Below are 15,404 nucleotides of genomic sequence, written 5' to 3' on the forward strand. Positions count from 1 at the left end.
CATCTAAAAAGTTTTCCTCTATGGATTCTATTGTCGGAAAAACTGTATTTCAAAGCCTTTTAACCAGAGCGAGAAGGTGCTGCCAAAGGTCAACCTCAATTTCAGCTGAAAACACTTACTCAGAGCTGCAATTTTCAGGTTACTAAGCTCAAAGAAATGTCTATAGTATTTTAATTAGTTTGTCAGGAGACAGCTGGTGGGGGGAGGATAAGGAGTGTTGTGAATAGTAGGCAATTAAATAAACCTGCAAAGAATTTTAAAAACTCCCAAAACTAAACTATAAATACAAGGAACAAACACAACTTCTTTTCAGAAAGGAAAATAACCAAACAGCAATAGTGCTTCACAATACTTCTTTCACATTTGCTATTTGTGTCTCCCCATGGTGGTGCAGCACCTTCCCAATCTGAGGGCTGATCCTGCCTCATTACGTGTCAAGTGTGGCTGCCCAGGGAAGAGCACCTTCGAAACCACCCACAGGGTTGCTGCATATGGGAAGCAGGACAGGGGGAAGCTACAGCTGCTGTGTGCTTTTCAGAGCCTAGCAGACCTACAGAATCCTCAACCCTGCAAATAAATAGTCCTGCTTGTTTTGGGGAAAAAAGTGACTCCTGTCACTGTCTTGGATAACCCACAACAGAACTGTAAGGTCTTCCTTATAATATTCATAACATAAAGAAAAGCTGAGCATGCAGAGAATGCATGTAAGCCATGCAAAAGTTAATCAGCTTTTTTTTCCTTATCCCATTATAGCACACATCACATTTATGTTATGTTTCCTTGTGTATCCTGTTGCATAGTTACATATTCCAGGGTTGAAATGGCCTTGATGAGACTCCCATGCATACTGTTCTACTCTTTCGAAAATTCCCACATAGTCAGCATGAAATAAGGACTCCTTGAACACCATGGAGTGGTGCTCTTTCAAACAGTGATGTGCTCCACTGAAACAAGAAATCAAGTGAGAAGATGGCTGGACAACCACTGATAGGATTCAACAGTGCTTTTAGGCTGCAAGGCTTGTCCTGCTTTTTCTTAGTTCCTTTCCAGTTTAGATAGCATGGGGTTTGCATCTTTCAAAACAAACAAGTAAACAAGTTCACTTTTGAAGAAAATCAAACAAATTGATGTAGTCAGTGGTGTGAGTGCAAAAATCTTCATGTTAGTGTCAACATATCAGTCAGGTTTATCAGAACAGGACAGCAAGCCAAAGGCTCAGCTGCCAAGTCTTTCAGTACACCCAGTGACCACTTTCACTGCATGCCCGTGAGGTGCTCCCCAGGAGCAGAACAAAGCTCACAGCTCTGGAGAGGAACTTACCATCTTTCAGTAAGCATTTTTGTCTCCACTAAGCATTCCCATAGTGATATAATTGTGAGGTAGGCCTCTAATTAGCGTTAAGATCCTAAATACCCTTGAGGAGGAAGGCTGGAATATTTTGAGATTCTTTCTCAGATTTCTCACAGCAATACACTCCACAATTACCTTTCAATTTACAGCCTAGATTTTACTCTAACCTCTAATATTTATATTTCTTTTATCACTCACTTGTGTCTCAGTAGCTAAACTCAGAATTAATAAATTATGAAGGGAAGCAAACAAAAGATTGCTTCTAACTTCAGAGAAGAAAGTTCTGAGATCAACAATTCAGGCTTTCTTTGCAGTTTCATCCTACTGCCATTGAAGCAGTGTACTAAGTGTCTTTGACATTTTGCCTTTTTTCATCTCAGCATTCAAACTAGCCACTGTAGTGGAAATGTTCAAAATATCTCCTAGATCAATCCTGTTAATATGTAATAGGATCTGAACACACTCTTCACAGGTACCAATTTGAAAATGTACTGTGTGCTGTCAAGTGTGAACATTTGAAGGAATTATTTTACTGTAAAAAGTGACTGTAAAAATGGCATTGTGGAATTTTATCACCTCTAGGATTTCCAAATCAAATGAGTGCACTTTACAAGTACAATAGAGGGTTGTTTTTTTCCTCCTAGTGTATTAAGCTGTAGAACCAAATCAGGATCCAGAGGATGTGCTGAGCTCCTTCATTCCTGTGCATCAGCACAGGGAAAACAGATATACATGCTTTGTAGGCCAAATGGGGACTTCATTTACACTCTGATGGCATATTTAGCTTGATTCTCATCTTGCATGTGAGATTTTTACTGTTCTTCATGATTTGCACCTTATAACTGCAATCAGCATCTGACTGTTGTGTTCAAAATATGTCTTCACTCTCACTTCAGTTTATTTCGGTGGGTTTAGACAGATATACCAGACCTGTGCTGACATCTGTGAGTCATGAACAAGAAAGAACATTTTCTAGCCCGCATATTAATGTTTAATCACTGACAAGAACAAAAATGTAAATATAAATATGTCTTTTAAAAAATAAACCCAAGTATTATGCAGTGCATCTGCAGATAAATGTAAGGAACAGGCAAACAAGATACGTTTTTTAGGTAAATGAGAGTATGCCACCTTTGTACACCATTTCAGGGCTGCTACAGCCCCACAAACTTTGAAGTAAAGCAAGCACAAAAGAGTTCCACACCTTTATGGCTGCAGGTGTCTTAGCACCTGACTTTATCACCCTCACATAAATAAGCTGGTTTCTAGTACTGTTTTCTTTATTACACTTCTAGGTTTAATCTTATTTCTCTAATGATTTTTCTTTATTTGTGACACACTTTTATGTAAGCAAAATTGATAAAAGTATGAATGAGACTGTCTAATTTCCTCCTTTCAATTCCTGAAAAAACTAAGCGGCAGCAAATATTTACATATCTGTTTGGAATAAGCCTGAGTAGAAATGGAGCAGAGGGATGTCTTTCCATGCTGTTCTATGTTAAAATGAAGGCTTGCCTTGCTTCTATGTCCTGTTCTGGTTTTGTTCCTATGCTGAAGATTTTGGCTTCACATGTAATAGCAGCAACAGAAACAATAATAAAAAAAAAACCAGAAATAGTAATAAAAGTAACAATTATAACAACAATAACTACTAGTACTAATACTAATAATGTATTCTTCTTATTCTAGAACACAACAGGAGAAGTACTAACTACCATAGCTGGAATAACTGGAGTTGTGATAACTGTGGCTTTAATTCTGATCATGACTTCATCCACTGAGCTCATCAGAAGGTCATGCTATGAGGTGTTCTGGTACACCCATCACCTCTTTGTGGTTTTCTTCACTGGTTTAATAATCCATGGTATGGGGTAAGCGTCTGCATGAACTACATGGGGTATATGTACACAGTTGAGATGAAACACCATCTAAATCTACAATCCTGTGCCTTTCTACTAATAAACTTCTGGGATCTTTGGTGAGATTACAAAATGAGAACACTCTGAAGTTAAAACACATCACTTTTCTGAGGACTGAAAGTGTCCTTTAGTTTATTCAGCCACTCTTCTACCATTTTATAACCTCCACCTTACCAGTGAATGAACTTTCGTGCTTGGGAACTGGGGACATTATAGATCAGGAATCAAATCTTTGTAGATTCAAACTGGTAAGGGATAGACCTTATGCTCATAGCTCTTGTAAGGCATTTTGCAAGAGACCTTGTAGAAGATCGAGAAGCTTTCAGCACGTCGCTTACCCTATGGTAGGTGTCCGTGGCCATTCTCCTCTGCATCCATAAAGGTAAAGTGATTTTGACCTTTCTCTGCAAGGACCAGAACCCCAAATTTCCTCACCATACAGACATACTGTGTAGTAGCGCTAGGTACTATACTACAAACCAGGTTTAAATGACTACAGTAACAAACAACTCAGGCTTGTGACTAGCCCAGTCAGATGGCTTTTATGGACACGGATGACTACCTGGTTGCTAATTGTCTCCCTGTTCCTCAGCACAAAAGAAAGTTCTGTCCTCTTAGAAGAGGATTCTATTTCTTACAGTGAGGGACAGCAGATTCATAGGACCTTTCCTGAGAAGCTCAGGGACTGATCAATCCTCTGTCAATGCAAAGTGAGAGCAGGAAGGTGCTTAAAGCTGAAAACATTTCTATCTTCTGTTTCCAGCTCCACTGGCAAAATCTGCTTCTCACTTGTGTGCTATCCTCCATTTCCTTTTCTCATTTCTGTGTGATAGCATTCATGTGAGTCTACATTCACATTCTAATTCAGTGAGTGCAGTTTTGAGGTAAATCTCATGGTCTTCCTCACCGCCTAGGTTTGGCTCATATCATGGTACAATACCTGGGCTGCAAAACCCAGTGTTTGGGGTGGAAATACACTCACAGGAACACATTGCTGTGTGCCAAGAGCTAACCAGTGATCCATTCACAGGACCAAGCCAGACTTAGTCCTGAACCCTAGGTAGCCCTCAACCATGTCCAGTGAGGGGCCCTCAACAAAGATTGCTTTGCTCCATAGATCTTTTCCTGCTGCCTAGCTTGTGTGCACATGGCCGCGAGCTGTAGTTAAGCTTTGCAGATCCAAGGACAGACATTTGGTGTTCACAAAATCACAGAATTGTTTGTGTTGGAAGGGACATAATGATCATCTAGTTCCAACCCCCCTGCCATGGGAAGGGACACCTCCCACTACACCAGGTTGCTAAAAACCCTATCAGCCTGTCCTTATTATCATAATATGCTTTTTATGTCTATTTAATAAAATACTCAGATGCTATTGCCCACCACCGAAGTATGTACAGACCACGACTCTTTGACAGAGTGGAACTTCCTAGCCCACAGAAGCATGTGCATGTGCCTGCTCTCTGGAGGTACATGGATGGCATCATCATGAGGCAGGGAACAGGCCAGTACAATGTTTTGTGGTGTGTTACTTTTCTCACCTCTTTCCTTGTGGTTTGAGAGTTGCCACATCCAGTTTGGCTTTCAGTGTTCCTGAAGTTGGCCCATTTTACAATTAGTCCCATTTTACAGAGGCAGAGCTGCAAGCAAATGCTGTAAACCATATCCTGGCCCTCTCCCCTCCCTCTCTGGCAAAACTTTTAGAATCTAACTTCAAACTACTATAATGAACCCTTTAAAACCTCCAGCTTTGTAAGCTCCCTCTGTCTAGCCAGCTGACCAGCACTACTCAGGCAGAGACTTCCCCAAAAATGGGACACTGGCTGAAGAGCCCTATCAATACCATTCAATGAGCACTCTGCTCGCTCCAGGCTGGGAGTGCACTGCAACAGAGCTTCCTTCTGCCCCAGAACATCCCTACCACTACCCTGGTAATGAAAAAGAGTCAAACCCCAAAGTTTCATCCACCTCCCACTTCTTTCTCCTTCCCAGGTGGCTGAACAGACCTCACTCAACCTAACTCCTTTTCTTTCTGTCTGAACAGGTGGCAGAGCCAAACTAAGTATGCAAGCGAAAATTCAGAGAAACAATATGAAACAAACAGGCTGTCCCCATAAAAATCTTCCTTCTCTGCCCACAATCAACACCAGGTGAAACCCATTTAAACTGAACAGTTAGGATTGATATATTTTGAAAAAATCACATCATTAACATTCTCAGAAGTAAGGAAGTTAGAATTTAGTATGTTTAGAGAGTGTACATCTAATTACACTCTTCCAACTTTATTTGTAGTTTTAAAAAATGCATTTAGAAAGCAGTAAAGGAAAGAGAAGGTCTGTCACTATTAAATTTTATCACTTTACTAAACACTACCAGATGCTCAAATACAGAGGAGGTAAAAGAGCCTACTCCAAAGAACTTGGAAATCAAATTTTGCCACATAAAGTAAAATGTACATTTTCTATGCAAGGGCTCTCTGCACTTCAGCTGCACTGATGGATATCAATATTATAGCACACTTCTTGCCTTTGGTCAAAAAATCACTGCAAAACTAAAGGAAGGGTAATTTGAACAGGAGATCAGAACAGGTTTGAAGTGGCCAGTTCTCAAACTTTCATTTATCTCAGAAGTGGCATTTGATTATTAGTGCAAAAGGTAGAGAGACACAGAAACCTTGGAAAGAAGCATATCACTGATGAACATTTTTGTTTTAAGTCAGCTTGTCCGAGGTCAGACGCCTCAGAGTCTGCTGCTTCACAATGTCACTTACTGCAAAGATCACTACTGGGAATGGGAGAATGCCACTCAGTGCCCTCTGCCACAGTTTTCTGGCAACAAACCTGTGGTAAGAGTGATGTTTGTCTTGTGTTTTTAACTTACTGTCCTTTCTTGGGAGGCCAAATGTCTTAGGGAGCAAGGGGCTGGAGCGTATGCTAGTGACTGGCACTTAGTCTCATATTTAGAGAGTAGTTTCCCATTCCTCTTCCATGACCTCTCCCTGTGCATTAAAATAGTGATCTCAACCTCCTCTGTAATCAGGATAGACACATGCAGGTGAAGAGTATTGTGTACAATTTTGATGTCATTAACAGCAATTTTTATTTCTGGAAGATCCTTTAGTTAGTGAAGACTAACGCTCTCTTTGAAGGGTATGAGTATCTAAATTGTGCTCTATCGGATCTATTGTATGCATTTATTTTGAATAATTCAGTATCACCAATATCCTTGATGTGCTCATTGCACAAAGACAGCATCCAAGTGAAAACCTTATGAGGGTAGAGATACAGAAAATACAATAGAACTGTAAAGCTAGGGATGCAAATTAATATTATTATTTTAACTAATAGTACTTTAGTATGGTAGTTTAAATACCAAGGGAGAATAAGGTGGAGAGAAAATCATGTCCTTGCTTTGGGGCACACACTTCATGCTGTCCAGCCTTGATGTCTTAAGTTATGTAAAAAGGAGAGAATTTGAAACAATGAATTATGAAAGGGAAAGGCACAAGGCAGGAAAAACGTCCCATGGAAGGGTGATTTTGCTAGAACAAGATTGCAAATCCACAGGGGGTAATTAAGTAGCAGACTTGTACAGTATGTCAGATGTCTTGCATACAAACAAAATCATTTAACATTTTCAGCTCAAGATTTAGGTTGCTCATATGCAAGTGTCTGTTGTTTCTTCCAAAAAGAGAAAAACATACCAAAGGAAATCCTAAAGTAAAGGAGAAAAATTAGCATTCAGTGTCTGGTAGCTCTTTTAATGGCTGACATAGATTTTTCTTAAACTAAACTATTGTTAGCCACTATCCAACCAGCATATTAATGAGAAAATGAATGCCTCTCTAAAAATTTCAGCTACAATGTCACCATAAAAATCAATACATGGCTACACACCATGAATACAGACACAAGCTTGCTTCCAACAGCATGTCTTGACATTCATTATCATAAAACTAACTGGAAAGAACTTCCACTTCTCTGTGTTAAACCTATTTTGTCACACTTTCCTGCCTACCCAGGGCCATACTTGCACAGTCACATTACTTTAAATGGATTGTGATAATACCACATGGCATATAGATCATCGATATGAACAGTGCCTTGCTGGATGTGTAACGTGCTATGGTGTGATACCTGCTAGACAGCGCAGATAAATAGCACAGACTCACTCAGAGGCTAAAAGGCCCCGGCGAGGTTTGTGCAGCAGCGGCAGGGGCTGGCGCGGGTGGGACTGAGCAGGGAAGGGACACCGCTGCTGGGACAGAGTGAAGTGACACCAGAGGGCACACCACGCTGGCCACGGCTCCTGGGGCAGGCTACCACGAGAGAGGCCCTCTCTCAGTCACGTCACACCTGCTCCCCTGCTCCATATTTCAGCAGGTAGGAAGCAGCCCAGTCTGGCTCCCGCTGAGGACGATGGAGCACTCCTCTTGCACCCGGGGCACCCGGACTTTTATCCTCACAGCCTCGCCTGAGCCACCACCGCCCCACCTCAGTTCATTCTCATTACAGGAGGAAACTCTACTTGGGCAAGAATACTGATGCCCTGATTAGCCAGCCAGGAGTTGCTTAGGAGCCCATCTCTCCTGGTGGATGCCCCGTTGTCCCAACCCAGCCAAGAGATATTTTGGATTGAATGCTCCGTTGCACTGGAGTGATGGCACATTTAAAATTCCAGCTGAGCTCTCGCACAGGATAGCCTGCAACCTTATCATTCCTGTCACATGCTTTTGTTTACAGGTAGCACAAATGGAAGGGAGGAAAAACAGATCTCATCATTACTGTGGCTTGATATATGCAAATGTATTCAAGACATGAGATTACCCACTGTGCAGAGACACCTGTAGTATTTAGGGACAACGGATGTGTTGAGTTTCTGCTTTAGCTGAGAATCTTCTGGCTTATGCTGGTTTCTTCCCATTATTAAATCATGCTTCTTTTTTTTTTTTTAATTTAATTTTCAAGACTTAACCTTGGGAAATTGCCACTCCACCCTCTTAGCACTTTCTAAGGAAGCCACATAATTTTATGGCTTGCTTCTCATAAAAGACACTTTATAACCCCTGTTACCCAGCTTGTGGAGCAAAGTCAATGTTTCAGCAAGTAAAGTTACTCTTTGACGATTTTAAAAGCCACATGATCGTGGCATATTCAGTTTGCTAGAATGAGCTGCGTCATTAACAAAAGTGGAAATAAAACAGTATCTCTTCCAGGAAAAAAAAAAAAGGAAGGATTCTTTTTAAATCATGAAGATTCAATTACATTTAATTATCTTAGCTATCAGTGCAACTCAGTGAGATGATCAGCTCGTATACTTGAATATCCAAATTGTTACAGGGATCAGTACATACAATTAGCAAGTACAAGCACAGCAATCAACTGCAGTACTTAAAGTATGACCAACTTAGTATCCCAGATCAAAAAAAAGCATTTATTGATAAAGAGTTGACTAATGGATTAAGTGGAAATGAATCCCATTTCTCTAATTGAATATTTGGGGCTTAATGTTTTCTCATGACCACTCCAAAATACTTTAGACTTTGGAGGAAAAAAAGGTTGTAAGGCTATGGGTAATACTGTATAACTGTACACATCTATACAGCTTCAGGTCCAATGACATCTATATGTAACAACACCTAAATACATTAATCATTTGCCTTTCAATAGGAAAAGATTGTAAAGGACTCCTCTTGGCCAGAGTACAGATAGATATTAGCACTGCTATTGGAGTGTGTTTGTGAGGGAGTCCCATATGTCTATTCCACAAGAAAGCCAGAACTGCTACAGCAGCAACACAAATACTCTCTTGAGAAAGATGAACCAAAAATCACAGAAAATCGAATCATTTTACCTGCTGATTTAAACCAGAAAAGCAAAGTATTTTTATAGACATTCAAATAAATGCTGCTTTTAATTATGCAATTTTCTACAGGCTTGGAAGTGGGTTTTAAGTCCTATGGTATTGTACATCTGTGAAAGAACTGTTAGGATTTGGAGATTTCAACAGGAAGTCATCATTACTAAGGTATGGAACGTAGCTTGCACATCTACATTATAAAACCCATTATGTCAATAACTTTTTTATCATTTATAGGTAACTTCTCTATGTTAGGACCTCATTTTTCACCCCTAGCTTCAGCAACTTTTCAATCATAAGCATGCTTTCAGCCAAGTATTAATTTTAGATTTTGCATTTATTCCAATAGCAAATCCATAAGAATATTCCATATGGGACCAAACTTGATTAATGAAGTACCAGACTTTACACCACCATGACACAAACACCTGCTTGTGGTCTCTCTTTTTAATGAACTAAAACCGTGTTCCACTGCAGTTAATGCCAGAGACTACCTTGACTTCAGTAGCAGAACACAGTTTTTACTTTAAAATCTGGAGGCTTCCAGGAGATGAAGGAGTTACATTATAAGTTAGCATATATAGTTGAAGCTTCGCTAATACCACTGTAACAACTTCTCCCAGCTGTGTGTCAAGGGACTATTTAAGTCACATCAGAATAGATTGAGGATGTCACTATTGAAGCAGCTGAGTCCACATGTATCAAGCCAGCGATCAGAAACAGGTGTATCTTGTGTGAGGGGAACAGGATGTTGAATAATTCTTGCTGCTGATTTCACAGAGTGGCTGTGATCTGAGAATCCCAGTATACTATGTGTGACATACAAAACTGCTGCTTAACTGAGATTACCTCTTTATAAAAGTGCGTTAGGATTGAGCTCACTGTGCTTTTTTCTTCATAATCCCACAGACTTAGCAGTGTTACATGAGAGTAAAACTAGGAATTAATGAATTATTCTAATCAATTAAGAAATACTTTTGCACAGGTTACACCAAGAAAATTGACAAATTGTTGAATTGTTACAGCCTTTCCTCTGCCTCTTGCACTCAGAAGTCAAGCTGTCCCACAATACATACTGCACATACTCTCAAGCTATTGGGCAACAACACTGCAACATGCAGGTTAGGGTATCTGTGACCTAATGAAAACAAACATTTACCCTTCTGAATGAAAATAAAATTTGTCCCTTTGTCATTGTTCAGGTGGTGACACATTCCTCTGGAGTCCTTGAGCTTCACATGAAGAAACATGGCTTTAAAATGGGAGCTGGTCAGTATATCTTTCTACAGTGTCCATCTGTCTCACAGCTGGAGTGGCACCCTTTCACCCTCACCTCAGCTCCCGAGGAGGAATACTTCAGTGTCCACATACGAGTTGTTGGGGATTGGACTGCAGCCCTTTTCAAGGCCTTTGGAGCAGAGGAAAAAGCTTTCAAGGAATTGTGGATGTTACCAAGGTTTGAACAAGAGACTATATATTTTAAAATGTTACTTCTACATTTTAAAATAAATGTTAATATTTTAACTTTAATTAATTTTGCATGTGTTTTTTATGATACATAATTAGATTATAGTTCAGGATTCATAAATACAGCATTATGCTAAAAAACACCACAAACAAATAGCCATGAACTGGGGCCAGCAGCTACCAAGAGGATGTGATGACTAATCCAAGATTTAAAGTCCATGTCAATGGACTACCATCTAGATCTCTAATACCTATATGTACACCTAAAGATCTCTATTTTGAATTATGATTGTTTAATAAATGACACTGGAAAATATCTGCTAGATTTGTGCCTCTATGCTTACACTCATGCTCTGATGGTGCCCATCACTTACCATCCAAAATTCCAGCTTTCCCCTTTCAGTTACTTAGATAATCTGTGGTCCCTGAAACTTCTGCCTAAAACTTACTTCTTTCTGACAGTCTCCTTCAATGCTGTCTCCATTTGCCGAACTCTGCTCCACTTTATAAACATTATTTGTGTTCAAATCCTGTATCTGCATCATCTTAACACAAGCAAAAAGTTGATGGTCTCTTGCTCCAAGTTAGCAGGCATCCTCTGAGCCATCCCAACTTACTCCAGCTAAGGACATGGCTCTATACATAATGGATTCAAACCATGTAGCTCTGTTCCTGCATTGCTTGCAGGAATAGGGGAGATTTTCAGCAACGAAGAGCCCAGCACAGGATCATTTAAATTCTGGTGGAGTGTGTAGGGCCTGGGACCAGAGGGACTGATTTCCCTCTGGAAAGTTTATAGACCCCGTGAGCTGCAGAGGTTTGCTAGAGGGTGGGTGCAGAGAAGAAAGTCTGGTCCAGTCCTTGCATTGTATCAGTTAATAAGAATTAGAAATGAAATCAGAGCCTTTGTTAAAGGCAACTGGAATGAGATGTATGGCATTTCAGCAGAACTGGAGCAAAAATTGTTCAAAGTGATTGACAGCAAGTGTAAAAAATGAGAAAGAGAAAAACGTTATCAAATGTTGCTTGCCATAATGCAGGGCTGAAATTAACAATACTTTCATATATAAACACTCTTCTTTTTAATCTTGTTGGGGTGCCTAATGACATCATTCAGTTGCTTTCTTGCTATGTACTAAAACCAATATTTCAATAGTTAAACTAGCAATAAAGCAAAAACCAGATCTTTTTCACAGTTTCAATATCTAAAGATATACACCAAATTGGTGACTATATTAAAAAATAACATTTAGCAGAAACTGAGCAGATGTAGCAACCAAGTAATAAGGTAGGGTTAAGAACAAAATGTGTTTTTTAATTAATAAAAGAAGATTACAATAAAATGTTCATGCATATCTATAGGTAGCAAAGGCAGTTGTGATTTCTGACCAGTTTGGGAGCTAAAACCATAGAATACACTATTTCTGTGAAGATAATCAAGTTCCATATTATGTCACTTAAGGATTTTGGCTGACTTAATTGCTGTTTTAATACATTGCCCCAAAATCTAACTTCTCTTACAGTCAGGAGTACTACACAATCATCATGGTGATCAGCAAATGTTTAAACTCAAAAAATAATCATAGAATCTGTTAATGATACTTTTTCAAAACTAAATATTTCTCCTGCCTTCCCCATAAGTATAATTTCTTTTCTAATGAAATTGTGGACATGGATACGATGAATATGGACAATCCAAACTACTGCTAGAAAGGCCATAGCCCTATTTTCTACTTCTCTTTGGCAAATGCAAATGTAATATTTTTTGTCACTTTGTTTACTGTCTTTACCTTCCTCCACTCTGTCTAGATCAAATAAATGAGTTGCATAGCTCAGTTTCTCCTCCTCCTCTTTCTCCTCGCTGTTTGTCTGAGGCTTTGTATTTGGCTAAGCTGTATAGCTATGGCTGAAGAAGGCATTCAAACCAGTGATGGGATCTCTGTCACCTGAGGATTTAGGAGCAGACTGACAAGACAAATCTCTCCAAGGAATGATTCAGAAATAATTGAACCTGTCTTATAGCACAGCAACAGACTAGAGAATCCTTGAAATTTCTTCCAGATCAATTTTTTCTCAATCTACTGACAACGAGAATTGCTTCCAGCCTCACATTGAACTACATAGAAAGTTTATCTGAAATCTGCTCTTAGGCACTATACATATATACCACAAATTAACCATATTTTACAGGAAGTTTTGAGTGCTCAAAAAATACTGGGCTGGGCAATAATCTAAATAATTGCACACATTAAAAAAAAAAAAAAAAATTCTTTATGTCTAAGGTCAGATTTCCAGAAGTTATGCCAGAGTAGCTGTTTTGTTTGCTACCGCACTTGCAGAGTACTCTGAATATTGAAATAAAAGGGAAAATGTTTGCTGGGGCTTTTAAAAAACTAACAATAAGGTTTGAGATATATTGTGTCCCTATATTTGTGTGTAGCATCGCTTGGGGATCCCCCTTTCTCTTCCTATTAAAACACTTCATTTTAATTATGTGTGCCTATTTGTTTATAGTATTTGAGATTAAATTTTAAGGATGGTTCATGCAATAAAGAACAAAAAACAACAGAAAATCTAAAAGGAAGAAAAAATTTTTTTTCTTTCTAAGGACTGGGTGTTAGTGAAACCATCTTCCAGAGCATGTATGTTGTATAAAGACAGGCTGGAAAGAGCACTCCAAACTACTGTGTGCATTTACACTTCATGTTGCTAAAGGAATGAATCTGATTATTCAGTTACCTTTTTCATCTCTAATTTTGACCAAAAGTAATTTCTTGGCATCAGCAACATTGATTACAGGAGGTAGTAACATACACAAGCATTTGTCCTTACATGTTTTGTCTTTACATCAGATACTAAGTACAGTATTATGCCAAAAATGTATTCCTGAAATACTGCTTTTTCAGAAAGAGCTGAGAAAATAGTAGTACCCTTGCATATGATGACCTTTTTCTTGCCTTCCCTTTTATTACTTTAACTCAAATACGGAACTTTTAAAAATGATTAATATAATCTGTTCCTCTTCATTTTGATATGTACAATATAACAAATAAAGCTCTAAAACAGGATGCTTTTCAGTAATTCATAATTAAGTATGCAAATTCCACAGCTAAATTTGGACATGCAATTATATGACTAATCACATTTCAGAAAGCCAGAAAATTGCAATTGCATGCTTAAATAGATGGCCAGGCCCCAAACCCACACGGGTGCTCTTGTTCTCTCACTTCAGAAAAGACAGTTGCTTTGCTATTAAACGGCAACCACTGAAAATTAAATGTATTTGTACAGACAATTTATGTGCCATCTTAGACATGTCTCCTCTCTTTTATTTTAACAGCAATTCAGTTTCGAAAATGCACAGCCCAACAAATGTTAACCTTTCTGTCACTTTGTGCGTTGTTGACTCTTGACTAAATGTCTTGTTGCTGTAGACTGGCTGTGGATGGACCATATGGATCTGCAACCACAGACATCTTCCGTTACCAAGTCAGTGTGTGCATTGCAGCAGGAATTGGAGTCACGCCATTTGCCTCTGTTTTAAAATCCATTTGGTACAAATGCTGCAACCCTAACACAGTACTGGCACTGCAGAAGGTAGGTGGGAAAGTTTATTGCTTCATTAAAAAGCTCCACAAGTGAGCCTACTTAGCCAGGGGAGAGAGGCAATTCAGAGCTAGAGGCTCACTTGAGTGCTTTAACTCTGAGAAGCAGCCACTCCCTTTTCAGTTGCCTTAGGAACTGTTGTGGGGTGAAGTCTCCTGAATTCACTGTGATTCCCCAGGAAAGAAGGTAGCCCTAGCTGCAGTGTTTTTAGTAAAAGTTGAAGAATCAGATTTTCAATAGCAACTGGAGATAACTGTGAAATGTCTTTCATAGCTAGACAGATAATTAGAGAGCTACAAGAGAAACTTACCCTCTTTCTTACCAAAAATAAATCCTGCAATGTCATCTCAATCAGAAGTGAAGGGCAGCACTTGCTCTTTGCCTAGCTGCAAGTTTCATGAGGATCCTTTGGCAGTGTGTCCTGGTCCAGAATGCTGCATTCAGCAACCATTTTCTGCTTTTCTCACGTTGCAATGTCAGGATATTGACCAGCATAGAAGGAATAAAAAAGGCATTTAAGCTCCAGATGAGATGCATATATCAAGATGCATATTACTCCATCAAACCACTTTAATTATTTTGTTGAAAAAATATATTTGGGTCTATAAGGCAAAGATGGCACCCATTAAATTAACATACTCTTGATTTTCTAACCTGTTATATACCTTCTGCTGATGGCATGTGAGGCAGCACTGGGGGAGGCTAGGTGAAGAAGAGACAGTAGGTGAAGTGGGGTGAGGGCAAGAAGGTAACATAGAAAAAAATCAGCATTAAACGTTCTCTTCCATATCCATCATGGCAAGTGGTAGCTTGTGGACATTACAGCTTCTTTTAGCCCATTTTCCACTGTAAAAGCTGAATCAGGAAGTGTTCAACATTTTGCATTTAAGGACAAACATTGAAATTGCATTGGAGTGGACAGATCTCTGAAAGGGTCAATACATATGGAGCTGATTGCAGGACCAAGGGGCTGATCTTTTTAAATGAAAGAGTGTTAGAACTGGCATCTTAATGACAAGCTGCCACTGAAAAAGCATCTGGGATTTTAGTAACTGAGGAGTTGAGGACAGGTTCAAATCGCCAGGGGGGATCTTTGAGGCAGAAAAAGCACTGAAGAGGGAGGGAAATAAAAATAGAAATACATGCTATATGTGAAAAGAAGTGTATTTGCAAACACTACGATTGTACCAGGATGATCTTTTC

General features: G+C 39.2%; 1 protein-coding gene across 1 annotated transcript in view; it reads left to right on the top strand.

Moving 5' to 3' along the window:
- The window catches only part of NOX3 (NADPH oxidase 3), a 39,933-nt gene that overhangs the window by 11,889 nt on the left and 12,640 nt on the right, over positions 1-15,404 (top strand). The window contains exons 6-10 of the mRNA XM_010400391.4: positions 3,040-3,221; positions 5,985-6,114; positions 9,204-9,296; positions 10,331-10,584; positions 14,030-14,192. Of these exons, the coding sequence (XP_010398693.1) occupies positions 3,040-3,221; positions 5,985-6,114; positions 9,204-9,296; positions 10,331-10,584; positions 14,030-14,192 (822 nt within the window). The remainder of the gene's footprint in view (positions 1-3,039; positions 3,222-5,984; positions 6,115-9,203; positions 9,297-10,330; positions 10,585-14,029; positions 14,193-15,404) is intronic.

The sequence above is a fragment of the Corvus cornix genome, chromosome 3, assembly GCF_000738735.6.
Source record: "Corvus cornix cornix isolate S_Up_H32 chromosome 3, ASM73873v5, whole genome shotgun sequence".
Lineage (NCBI taxonomy): Eukaryota > Metazoa > Chordata > Aves > Passeriformes > Corvidae > Corvus > Corvus cornix.